General features: G+C 33.3%; 1 protein-coding gene across 4 annotated transcripts in view; it reads left to right on the top strand.

Moving 5' to 3' along the window:
• The window catches only part of LOC142344030 (transient receptor potential cation channel subfamily V member 6-like), a 64,082-nt gene that overhangs the window by 20,046 nt on the left and 30,981 nt on the right, over positions 1-13,055 (top strand). For 2 of the 4 annotated variants that reach the window (XM_075395485.1, XM_075395487.1), the window contains exons 7-12: positions 4,172-4,384; positions 4,757-4,819; positions 6,129-6,296; positions 6,808-6,867; positions 6,979-7,086; positions 7,194-7,348. In XM_075395485.1, coding sequence (XP_075251600.1) covers positions 4,172-4,384; positions 4,757-4,819; positions 6,129-6,296; positions 6,808-6,867; positions 6,979-7,086; positions 7,194-7,348 — 767 coding nt within the window. Of the gene's footprint in view, positions 1-4,171; positions 4,385-4,756; positions 4,820-6,125; positions 6,297-6,807; positions 6,868-6,978; positions 7,087-7,193; positions 7,349-13,055 lie in introns of all 4 variants that reach the window. The other 2 variants (XM_075395484.1, XM_075395486.1) reach the window with 1 other exon arrangement.

Below are 13,055 nucleotides of genomic sequence, written 5' to 3'. Positions count from 1 at the left end.
TTTTCTATAAAATTATCAATTCAAATTTACATTTTTTAAGACAAATGAAACAATCTTGTGTTTCTAACAGACGAAGGGCCATAAAAAGGCTTTTCGTATCATAGGCAAGTTTACTGTAACAAAAATCGATTTGTATTTGAGAACTGATATTTTGAAAACAATTTTATCTTTTTTAAATTATTTTCAAGTCGTTTTAAGATTAAGCACTTTTCAAACCCAGGTTCTCTTCTTGGCAATCCTTATTTACAGTCAAATGAGGCCCAATCAAAAAATAATTCGTTTTTAAGAAATCGCTCATTTTTTTATGGCTGCGATAATTTTTATTGAATTTTCGATTTTATTTTGGGGTTTTAACAAATTTTATAGTCCTAGGAAATAGACTCGCTGACTAAAAAACAATGGGGTACCTAAAAAGCAGTAATCAGATCTATGTAGCAATTTAAGTGGACAGCTAAAGGTTGTTAAGACTTTAAAAATAATTTTTTGAAAAAAAGTTTTTTGAACATTATCCGATCATAAGAATGATTCTGTGAACTGTGAGTCAGTCGCACTAATGAAAGAACCCCCCTCCTTTCTACATCAACCAAAATTATTCCGGTTAACAGTTTTATCTTCTAACTATTTTCTTTATTACTTGGATGCCACGAATTTTTATAATTTTTTAAAATTTTTGGTTACTTTTTTCATAATTATAGATCTTTTTGAAATCTTTTCTCATTATCCGGTTGTTTCCTGTATCTTTATTACTTATCTGGTTGTTTTCTGTTCCCATTGGCATAGAGTGGACATTCAATAGACAACAGATAAAGTATTGAACAGAAAAAACGAATGGTTTTAATGGCTTGGACAATGTCTTCTCGCACTTTTCTACAGATTTTTTTTGTTTTTACCGGAGTTTGTTGTCGTTTTCTTAGTCATACGACTTATTGTGATGACTCATTGATGGTTTACGATTAAGAAAATTTATTCTATCGATGCATAACTTATTGTAACTTATTATTTAAGGATATCCGTTGAAAACAATTAAATTTAATGGCTTTGATACTACGGGTTTTCTCAAAAATTTTGTGGTTTTATTATATCTGTTCATATTGGCCGGCTTTTTAATAGTCATATTGTTAAAGAAAAGTTCCATTGTCGTTAAGAAATTAATTGAAAAAAAGTTTTTAATGAATTGTTCCTCTTTTCAATGGCTTCAAAATTTTCTCGCTCAATTTTTTTTGATCTTGCTGTTTTTACTTTTTTAAATTCTTTAGCTAGCCATAGAATGGTGACTGGTCTCATAAGCTTGAATTGAAGGTTCAATAAATGATTTATCCAAAAGAGTCAATTTAATGCGAAAAATCTTAAAATTTATGACATTAAACAATTTGAAGATTTTTAAGGATTTTCCAATTTTTTCAGTTTTTGTTGTTCTTTTCGTCAATTTGTAACTTACTACCATCATTGAGATGTCCCATACAATTCCATTTATTTAAAAATTAACAGATTTTTTGATTTTATGACTTAACGGATGTTTAATTTGTTGGACAATATGCGTTTTCTTTCGAAGTTATGTTATTGGTGTATTTTTGTTTCTCTTTCTCTTCCTTTAGCACAATCGCGTAATAACAGACCCCAAATATATTTGATTGTGGCCCAATTGAGCTTATTTATTCATTCAGTATAATTTTAGTTGAATTAGTACGAATAGAAATTGAAATAAAAATACATAATATTCAGATAATAGCGAATGGTTCTAATGGCTTCACTAAATTGTTGTTCGTAATTTTTTGAGTTTTTCTGCTTTTTTAGTCGGTTCCTATAGCTTAGTCTAACCGAAGACAGATCTTATTAGTTCCATTATGATTTTACAGTAAGATTATCAAGAATTATTTCGTTAAAAGCTAATGATTTTTAAGAATTTTGAAAATATTTGTTTAAAAAAATGTTGATTGATTTTTGAATTTCGCCTCATTATTGCTTCGTTTTGTCAACTCTTTACCTATTCTCTTTATTTTAAAGTCCCATCTGCTTTGTATCAATGAAAATTAAATTTGTTTGGTTCAGCTTTTTTCTGATTGTATTTTGACGTTGTTACTAGGTGCTTTAGATGTTAAATTTTTGACTCTGAGTTTTCCTAATTTTTATTGAATTTTCGATTTTATTTTGGGGGTTTTAATAAATTTTATAGTCCTAGGGAATAGACTCGCTGACTAAAAAACAATGGGGTACCTAAAGAGCAGTAATCAGATCTATGTAGCAATTTGAGTGGACAGCTAAAGGTGGTTAAGGCTTTAAAAATAATTTTTTGAAAAAATGTTTTTTGAACATTATCCGATCATAAGATTGATTCTGTGAACTGTGAGTCAGTCTCACTAATGACAGAACCCCCCTCCTTTCTACATCAACCAAAATTATTCCGGTTAACAGTTTTATCTTCTAACTATTTTCTTTATTACTTGGATGCCACGAATTTTCATAATTTTTTTAAATTTTTGGTTACTTTTTTCATAATTATAGATCTTTTTGAAATCTTTTCTCATTATCCGGTTGTTTCCTGTATCTTTTTTACTTATCTGGTTGTTTTCTGTTCCCATTGGCATAGAGTGGACATTCAATAGAAAACAGATAAAGTAATGAACAGAAAAAACGAATGGTTTTAATGGCTTGGACAATGTCTTCTCGCACTTTTCTACAGATTTTTTTTTGTTTTTACCGGAGTTTGTTGTCGTTTTCTTAGTCATACGACTTATTGTGATGACTCATTGATAGTTTACGATTAAGAAAATTTATTCTATCGATGCATAACTTATTGTAACTTATTATTTAAGGATATCCGTTGAAAACAATTAAATTTAATGGCTTTGATACTACGGGTTTTCTCAAAAATTTTGTGGTTTTATTATATCTGTTCATATTGGCCGGCTTTTTAATAGTCATATTGTTAAAGAAAAGTTCCATTGTCGTTAAGAAATTAATTGAAAAAAAGTTTTCAATGAATTGTTCCTCTTTTCAATGGCTTCAAAATTTTCTCGCTCAATTTTTTTTGATCTTGCTGTTTTTACTTTTTTAAGTTCTTTAGCTAGCCATAGAATGGTGACTGGTCTCATAAGCTTGAATTGAAGGTTTAATAAATGATTTATCCAAAAGAGTCAGTTTAATGAAAAGAGTCAGTAAAAATCTTAACATTTATGACATTAAACATTTTGAAGATTTTTAAGGATTTTCCAATTTTTTCAGTTTTTGTTGTTCTTTTCGTCAATTTGTAACTTACTACCATCATTGAGAGGTCCCATACAATTCCATTTATTTAAAAATTAACAGATTTTTTGATTTTATGACTTAACGGATGTTTTGTTTGTTGGAAAATATGCGTTTTCATTCGAAGTTATGTTAGTGGTGTATTTTTGTTTCTCTTTCTCTTCCTTTAGCACAATCGCGTAATAACAGATCCCAATTATTTTTTATTGTGGCCCAATTGAGCTTATTTATTCATTCAGTATAATTTTAGCTGAATTAGTACGAATAGAAATTGAAATAAAAATACATACTATTCACATAATAGCGAATGGTTCTAATGGCTTCACTAAATTGTTGTTCGTAATTTTTTGAGTTTTTCTGCTTTTTTAGTCGGTTCCTATAGCTTAGTCTAACCGAAGACAGATCCTATTGGTTCCATTATGATTTTACAGTAAGATTATCAAGAATTGTTTTGTTAAAAGCTAATGATTTTTAAGAATTTTGAAAATATTTGTTTAAAAAAATGTTGATTGATTTTTGAATTTCGCCTCATTATTGCTTCGTTTTGTCAACTTGTTGCCTATTCTCTTTATTTTAAAGTCCCATCTGCTTTGTATCAACGGAAAATTAAATTTGTTTGGTTCAGCTTTTTTCTGATTGTATTTTGACGTTGTTACTAGGTGCTTTAGATGTTAAATTTTTGCCGAAAATAATTTTTTTTCTTTTTGCTTAATTTGTCGTTTATTTTTGTTGCACATTACGAGCCTCCTTCTTTACCTATACTTTTCGAATATGAGCTGCATGTTTGACAAAAAACCATTCGACAATCGCTCATCCTTATTTGTGTTATACTGAATGCGGAATTTTTAGGGTTTTTTTGTATAACTTCAATGCTAACATTGCTCAATTAGAACCTGGTGGCGTCAATTATTGACTATGTACACTTTAGGACATGTTCAAGTCTTGCATTGAACTTCTGGAAGACGACATTTTGGGTAAACTGCTGGATACGAAGAACAAACAGGACTACATTCCATTGACCCTGGCTGCCTTCTGTGGCAGGAAGGAGATCTTCAACCTCATTCTCTCCTACCAGTCAAAAGTACTCTGGATATACGGTGACTTACACGCTGTGGAGTATTTGCTCACCGATATTGACACGGTTGGCTTATTTGCAAATGCTGTTATAAAACTACCCACCCCTCCATCGAATGCAAAAGCAACGCTGATCAACACATGCGTTAAAACTGAATGCAGAATTTGTTTCAGTTAATCATGTTGATTGATTAGGTTAACTTCAATTTGCTAGGGCCTAATGTTAATATTTTTACACAAGAAACCCGAAGGTACGCTAAAGAAAGTTGTCACGAGTAAATGAGTTTTTTATGTGTCGGTTTTTATATGGGAGATACGTAATTTTTTTGCGTGATTTATTGGAGCAGTTTTTGTGTAAATATCGGTAAGAAGAATTGGGAAAAACTCAAAGCTCATATTTTTCTATTGATTGATTGATATTGTTTTGAAAAATGTTTAGATTCGACCAGATGGCTCATTGAACCAGAATTCTGCACTACATATCATTGCTATGAAAGCCAAGGTTAGAATGCGTGTGTGCTGAACGAAGATTGGTTCATTTTATATTGTTTTATTAAACTATAATCACTGCACAAATATTTGATATTATGATAATATTGAGCTACCAGCAAAACACTAGGTAACTAACTATAAAAGGTTTTACTTCACCAAACAAACATCTATTTAGCTCAAACAATTATTTTACTGCATGGAATTAAAAAAAACTCAAATGACTTCGTGGAATTAAATAACCATTAAATTAAGTTGGAGATATTTATCAACAGAAATTTATCAACGGATTTATGACAACAACCAAATTAGAATTTGAAAAACCCGAAAAAAAACAAAATTCGGACCTAAAATCAACAAAAGTATGTGGATATAACAAAAGATACATCAAAAATTGATTTCAACCGTCAAAATCTTTGTAGTCAAAAAATTCCATTTTGCAAAATCAATCGTTCTCAATTGAAAAGAATTCTGACTTTCTTTTGTGAAACATTAAAATTACGCAACAAATGTTTAATCCTTCGATATCTCAGGTGGCGGTCAAGCAAGCCGATAGGCGAGCAAGCCGGATTTTGAAAAAGGGGCCAGGGAACCTAAAAATTTTGCAAATAACTGTATTATAAGTTATCTTTTCACCACGATAGCCGGCCCGCGATTTCCGGATTATATCCTACAGAGGATGAGAGGTATGGCCATGGAAAACAGTCCACTGAAGCCTGTAACCTTCAGATGTCTAAAAAATGATAATGTTTTTGTTTACTTGATACATTGGAAAAAATTATCGATCAAAGCACTATGCACTGACTTGATTGCAACGGTTGACATTCTATTAATTCTGATAGATTATATAACTATCACATATTTTTCGGCTGACTTCGGCTTACTTGGCGTTAACCGAGTTCTCAGTGTCAGTAAGAAGACTATGAGTTCTATTGAGTGCCGTTCAAATTAAAGTAATGTCTTTCTATATAATACTATGTAGAAATGGATTAATTAAAAAAGAGATATTTCTATTCTAACGTTGAGTTTAATTGAATAAACAAGTTGAAAGATCAATTTTCAGTTTTAAGTTTTCATAGCGCAGACAAACACTTATTCTGGCGTGGCCATTTTTGGAGTCAACTGATGACCAAGTAAAGATAGAAAATTGGCAAAGATCTAAGATTTTTCTTAGATCTTAGAGTTTTCTAGAATTGGGCATGAAGTTGGGTGTTATTCTTCTCCTTATTCTCCATTCACAATTTATTCCCATACACTATCTCTTTTTTGGATTAAACCATAGTTCTCATGTTTCGCCAACGACTTTCGATTTTTCCTAGCAGGACTCGGTGGATCATATGGACATGCTGAGTGGAGTGATGAAGGAACTGGTGGATTGGAAGTGGAGTTTATTTGGGAAACAGATTCTCCTTGCCAATTTCCTTGTCTACTTTTTGTTCCTAATCAGTTACCTACTCGGAATGTACCTCCGAAAACCTGCGGTTGCCTCTGTAAGATACATATTCATTGGTTTTGCTTCTTTCACTGATTCCTCTAGCAAAATGTTCTTCTATTTCACTAGTTTGGATTTCAGTTTTTGAATGCAGTTTAAACTGTTGAGTTGTGTTCTCGGAAGATTTCATTCACTGAAGATAGTTGGAAAAAAATCATTTAAAGAAACTTGGAATTTAAAATTTTCATGATAATTTCAGTTTTCAGAGAAAAACTCTTTTCCTTTCTCTTAAATTAGGATTGTTTCAGTCCAAGCATTGTTCCTAATTCTGTACTTACTCGCAGCGTAATACTTAGCAATTGATGTTCACGCAAAAATCTTTGCAAGTTTGCACATATCTTGATATATTCTTGCCACGCCAGATATTGGTAGCATTTAAATACTTACAGAGTTCTGGTTCGAAGGGAATCCTCTTTATTTATGAGTATTTTTTTGAAAAAAAATTATTATCTGGCCACGAAAATTAGTCTAGCCTAAAGAAGTTTTGAGAAACCGACCGTATGTTTCAGAAGTCGTCTGCCAGTTCCTCAAGCTGCTATATCCGAAATGTCGAAAACAACACAGACTACGTAAGTATCCAACTTCTGATCTCTGGTTGACAGCAAAACGCTATTTAGAGCAATTTCTGGTATTATTTTAAAAGTTTACCATGTAAACTTATTTCATAGTCATTATTCCAGGTGATGTCAGTGATAGAGGTGTGGACATATTTGCAGCTTCTGCTGCGTGTTGTCGTGGAAGTGAGACAATTCCGAACTCTAGGGTGGAAACTATGGGCCAATGATTTGGTAAAATTTGATGAATTTACTTGTTTTAAAAATTTTCATTCAAAACTCTAAATTTTGTATGAAATGTCTTTAAATTAATATTTAAGAACTGTATTTGTTTATTTTAGATTTTGGCGCCGACTAAGATCTGTTTTCTGATTGGTGTGTTTGTGTTGATCCCTCTCTCCCTCTTGTTGAGGATTATATGTCAGTCTGAGTTGGAGGACTATGCCTGTGTATTCACCGTCTTCTGTATCACACCTCACATATTGTTCTACATAAGGTAATCCCACATCAAAAAAATTTATAAGTTTTTCATTGTGATTATACACTTTCTATTAGATTTTTAGATTCGACTGAAAAACGTATGACGTATTGCAAGCAGATTAATTGTAGCATTATAGAATGATTTCTTTGTAAAAACTTTAAGGTAAAAATGAGCCTCAGATGATGTGAAAAAATCAGTCAAGTGAGTGTTTCAAAACCAAAAGGTCACTAATTGAATTTATTACGACATAGACACATAAAGAATCGAAAATTTTTAGCGGTTATTTAGGCCTCACTCATTATCATAACAATCTAAAATCAAGCAAACATAAAAACTAAACTCAAGCAAACAATTTGTGGTGAAAGTGTATCAAATTATGCAAAAGTGAAAAAAAACACCACAAAATCTTCAATTAGCCAGAAAAAGCAAAAGAATTTTAAATAAATTGATCATGCTAAAGCCAAAAATTAATGTAGAGACTTCGATTGAAATTTTTAAAGAAACAGAACAGATAAACGACTTTTGAAAACGATTGTAACTTCAATGTACATTGATGTTGAATTAATCCTGTGTTAATGTGTATTTTTTAAAACTTTTATAATTTAGTTCTACCTTTTAGTTAAAACTATGGTTCACCTGTGTCCAAAAATTAAAACGGAGGACAAATACGTTACCTTGGTGACATAGTTAAATTTTAGCAATTACAAGTGGAAAAACTATCCACGTGGGCTGAAATTAAGAGATCACGTTTATATACTTTATAAAAGGTTGAAACTGTTAACTTAGAGGAATCAATTTGATCCCTCCTTAAGGCCACGCAAGGCAATTAGGAAATGATTCATTAACTCGATTTTTCAACCTTGTATCGCCTATCTTTTCACTTCTCTAGTACTTCACTCCGATTAAAATATGTTGCGGATGCAACTTCAAGATGGCTAAATACGGAAGTTAAGATGATTTGCCGCAAAAAACTTGACTTTATGTCCCACATTGCTAACTGTCAGTTACCAAAAAACATGGAAACAAAACATCTGAATTTGACTTTTTCAATGCTAGAAAAATGTTTTTCACTACATATTAATGGTAACTAACCGACATTCAACCTTCTGATGTTACAATTACAGACGCTAACGATTACTTGGTTGTGACAAGAGCAGACAGTGATATCCTGCATGGATTTTTTACTGGAATCAGATGTCACCAAAGACAATTTTTTTTGGAAGTTGGGTTTCAGACGTCACTTCTACAAGAGGTTCTAGTTTTTTTACTGGTTTCAGACGTCACCAGCAGAAGTCCGCCCGAGGTCTCAGGCGCCACCTCTGATGTCCTGTTCCCCGGTTAGATCGAGCCAAAAATCTCGACAAAAACCCACCTCTATTTATTCGACAAAAACCCACCAAAAAAAATTTGAAGTTTGCGCCCCAAAAACCTGTTTTCTGTTACTATAGCACCTCGATTGATAAACTTTGACTAGTTTTATCATTCTAATAGCAAGTAAAAGCAATTTAACTACTTTGAAAGAAAAATTTGGTGAGAAAAAGTCCAAAAGTCAGAAAAACGGTCGCAAAATCAGAAAAATAAAAAAAACCATTTTGATTTTCTGATTGCATATTCTAATGAAATACCAAAAAAGCCTTCGAACTATTTTTTTGAGCTAGTTTTCATATAGCGAGAAGGCCATTCTAGTCGATATATCATACTGGAGTCTTAGAAACAAGAAATGTTAGAAAATTTTTTCTGAAATCAGAAAATTCAAAAAACCCATTCAGATTTTCTGACCACATATCCTGTTGATTCACATTATAAGATGTTAATCTAGCCCTGTGAGTTTGTTTTGAAGTAGCCAGAAACCCATTTTAGTCGATATATTGCACAGGGATCTCAAAAACAGGAAATGTTAGAAAATTTTTTCTGAAATCAGAAAATTCAAAAAACCCATTTTAGTTTTCTGACCCCATATCTTATTGATTCACAAAAAAACTCTGAAACCGTCTTTGTAGTTTAATTTTGCAGTAGCCAGAAAGCTTTTTTGGTCGATATAGTATACTGAGTCATCAAAAACGAGAATTGTCGGAAAATTTTTTCTGAAATCAGAAAAATCAAAAAACCCATTTTGATTTTCTGACCCCATATCCAATTGAATCACATAAAAACTCTGAAACCGTCTTTGTGGTTTAGTTTTGCAGTAGCCAGAAAGCTTTTTTGGTCGATATAGTATACTGAGTCATCAAAAACGAGAATTGTCGGAAAATTTTTTCTGAAATCAGAAAAATCAAAAAACCCATTTTGATTTTCTGACTCCATATCCTATTGAATCACAAAAAAAACTCTTAAACTGTCTTTGTGAGTTAGTTTTGCAGTAGCCAGAAAGCTATTTTGGTCGATTTAGTATACTGAGTCATCAAACACGTCAAATGTCAGAAAATTTTTTCTGAAATCAGAAAAATCAAAAAACCCATTTCGATTTTCTCACACCCATAATCTATTAATTCAAAAAAAAGGCTCTTAAACTATCTTTGTGAGTTAGTTTTGCAGTAGCCAGAAAGATGTTTTAGTCGATATAGTACACTGGGATCTCAAAAACAAGAAAGATCAGGAATTTTTAAAAAAAATTTTCTGAAGCTAGAAAAAAAACTACTTTTGATTTCCTGACCTTATAACCTGTCTATTTGCAGTTTTAACCTTTATGCTAGCCCTGTAAGTTAATTTTACAAAGGAGAGAAAGCTATTTAGGTCAATACATCGAATTGTGATCTCAATAACGCGAATTGCCAAGAAAACTTTTTTGAAATCAGAAAAAATTCAGAAAAATAGTTTATTTTTCTACTACACATCGCCTTGAAAAGCAAACCAAGTTGTCAAACTAGCCCTCTGACTTACCATGCAATTGCCGAAAGTTGATACTTAGTAGATATATTAGTCAGCCTCAGAAAAAAAGAGAAGTTAAAAAGGCCTTTCGGAAAAAAAAGAAAAGAAAAACGGTTTCGATTTTCGGACTGCACAGAAAAAAACCTAAATTGTAAATCAAACAGTCTCATTTTTGAGTAAGATTTTGAAATTTTCTCAAAAGTTTCTTTTCGAATATATTATATTCGGAGTCTGGAATCAATAAGAGTTACAGAAAAAGTTCGAAACAGGTTTCTTGCTTACATTCAGGGAGAAAGCACAAACTAAAGTTTACACTCAATGTCCGAAAAAAAAACTATTTGAAAACAAAAAAAAAATCTATTCGCAGCAGTTATTTGGTCCTGTTAAAAAAAGTTGATAGACGTTCGAACGAGTTTTTTTTCTTTTTTTAGCAAATAAAATCTACTATCATTAGCATCATCACAACCTTAGGATTCTTGTTTTTGAAAAAATTTGCGTCGCTGAACTTTTATAGGAAATTTTTTTGGCTGATTAGCCAAATTAGATTTTGACATCAAAAGTTCGTCGCTCCGGTTTTTAGCCGTTTTCATTTTAACCTGAAAGACAAGCATAACAACAACAACAACAGAGATCAAAGATGTCACAAAGGAACAACGACGACTGTCAGTTTGCAGTAAACATGTTTAAATCATCGAAAAGTTCTTTGAAAACCCAGCTTGATTTGTTACAGAAGGCAATAGACGATAGAAAGAGCTTCCGATCATTAAATCTACTGATAAACAGAGCCAAAACGCTGCAAACAGAATTGGACAAGAAGACAGAAGCAGTGTTGAGGGCGAAGCCTCATCAGAGTGCAGCAACTTCGATTCTCGACAGACAGAAAGCCTTAACAATCAGACTGCAGCAATCCGAACTGGAAGTTGACACATTGGACGATGACGGTCTATTAAGCCAGTCCTCAACAAGATTTCGCGATGACGTCACAATTCCCTCTCGCCCAAGCAGCCGACGACTGGATTCAGAACGATCAACACCAACACGTAATGTTATCACTGAAGAAACATTTGTCGAGCAAGCAGCCAGTTCACAACCGAACGACACAACAGTCTTCATTAATCCACCGCCCCATTCCTCCAAGACCAGTCAAACCATCACTGTTCCTGAACAACCAGCAAATCCAGGATTTTCTTATTAGCCATTTGATAAATTAACAACAAAATTTCCATCAACAGAACAGAAACCAGTTTGTTGGCTCCAACTCAACACATCATGCTAGTTATTTTCATCCAATGGCATTAAACACCCTAGAACAACCCAATGCTAATCATCAGCAAGAAACCTTAATTTTGCCGCCTCTCAACATGTCAGACTTGGATCATCAGTTGAACCAAGAACCCAATTTTCTAACGGCAAAGGATTTAGAATTCAGCGGTTCTCAATCCAAACAGAAGCAGTTTAGTAACCGTTTCAGTTTATCTTTGACCCCTGAAAGTCAGAGAGGCTTCCGAAACGTCAACGTACCTTGTCCAACCCTTCAAGATGAAAGTGGAAACCCATTCCTTGGCAAAGCAATTATTGACAAGCCTCTTAATCATGGACCTGAATACTTGACAATAGATCAAAACCCTCACTCATCTAAACAAAACTACCTTCAGCCTATGCATTATTGTTTCACAAACAATCTATATTCAACAACAGCTGCAAACGTAATTTCGGACGTCCAGAGCTATTGTTTTTCAAAAGAACAAGATGTTCAACTCAAACCTCAAAAGCCTGAAAACAGTTTTGTGCAACGTGTCAGTTCTTTCAACATCGGTCCAATGATCCTGTAAAAAAAACAACCTTGACAAACTGCTTCCCAATTCAGGGTTTAGCAGTTCAAAGGCCCCCTGTTTACCCATCTACTACCCCAGCGCAAGCAAACATCCAGTCAGTGCAGAGCGATCTACAACTTCTTACAACGCATTCCACAACCACTTAAGAAGCGAACAAACCAGTCCATAGCTTCAATACGGCTGCTCAAACCAGTATGGTGGATATTGGTCAGAACAACACAAACGCTTATTTATCATATCATTTACCCATCAAGAACATGGCAGCTGAACCCGTTGTAAATCAAAGTCATTCAAACGGCGAAATTTCGCACTTGCGACCTCCCCCTCTACCTAATCTTTATCCAACTAACATCTTGCCAACTTCAAGCGTAAGGCTGCATCAGGCTCCAGTGTTTGCTACAGCTGGACAATTTGTCCCCTCAATGACCAATAGTGAACTTCAGCCAACATCCGTCGACCTAAAATGCTCGATCAAATTGCCGCCATTAAAATAGCAAAATTTTAATGGTAACCCCATGCACTATCACGAGTGGATAAATAATTTTTTCTCAATGGTTCACAATAAAATTTCAATTACTGACACACACAGAATAACCTACCTACAGAATTCAGTGTCGGGTAAGGCAAAGGGTCTGATACTTGCTTACTCTTGTGATTCATCCTATTATAATACAGCCCTCAACGAGATAATGAGCCGCTTTGGCGACCCTTCAGTTGTTGTCAACGCTTTTATCAACCAAATAGAGAGCTGGAAATGTAATAGTTCTTACAATAAGCAATCCTTCATAGCATTCTCTTCATTTCTAAAGAGACTTGTCCAGGCTTTTCAGAACCTAGGTTTTCAAGCCGACCTTCAATCGTCTACTTTGTTGAGGAAAGCGAAGGAAAAAATTCCCCACAACTTGCTTCTTAAATGGACTGAATACACCCTGACATGTAATGTTACAACAACTACCCTTGTTGAGTTTCAAAAATGGCTTGATGTTCAAGCAAGGGTTTATGACAAAGTAAACCAGGAA

Source organism: Convolutriloba macropyga, chromosome 8 (assembly GCF_964194025.1).
Source record: "Convolutriloba macropyga chromosome 8, txConMacr16.3, whole genome shotgun sequence".
NCBI classification, from domain to species: Eukaryota; Metazoa; Xenacoelomorpha; order Acoela; family Convolutidae; genus Convolutriloba; species Convolutriloba macropyga.
This window is presented reverse-complemented; position numbering and strand designations above follow the sequence as displayed.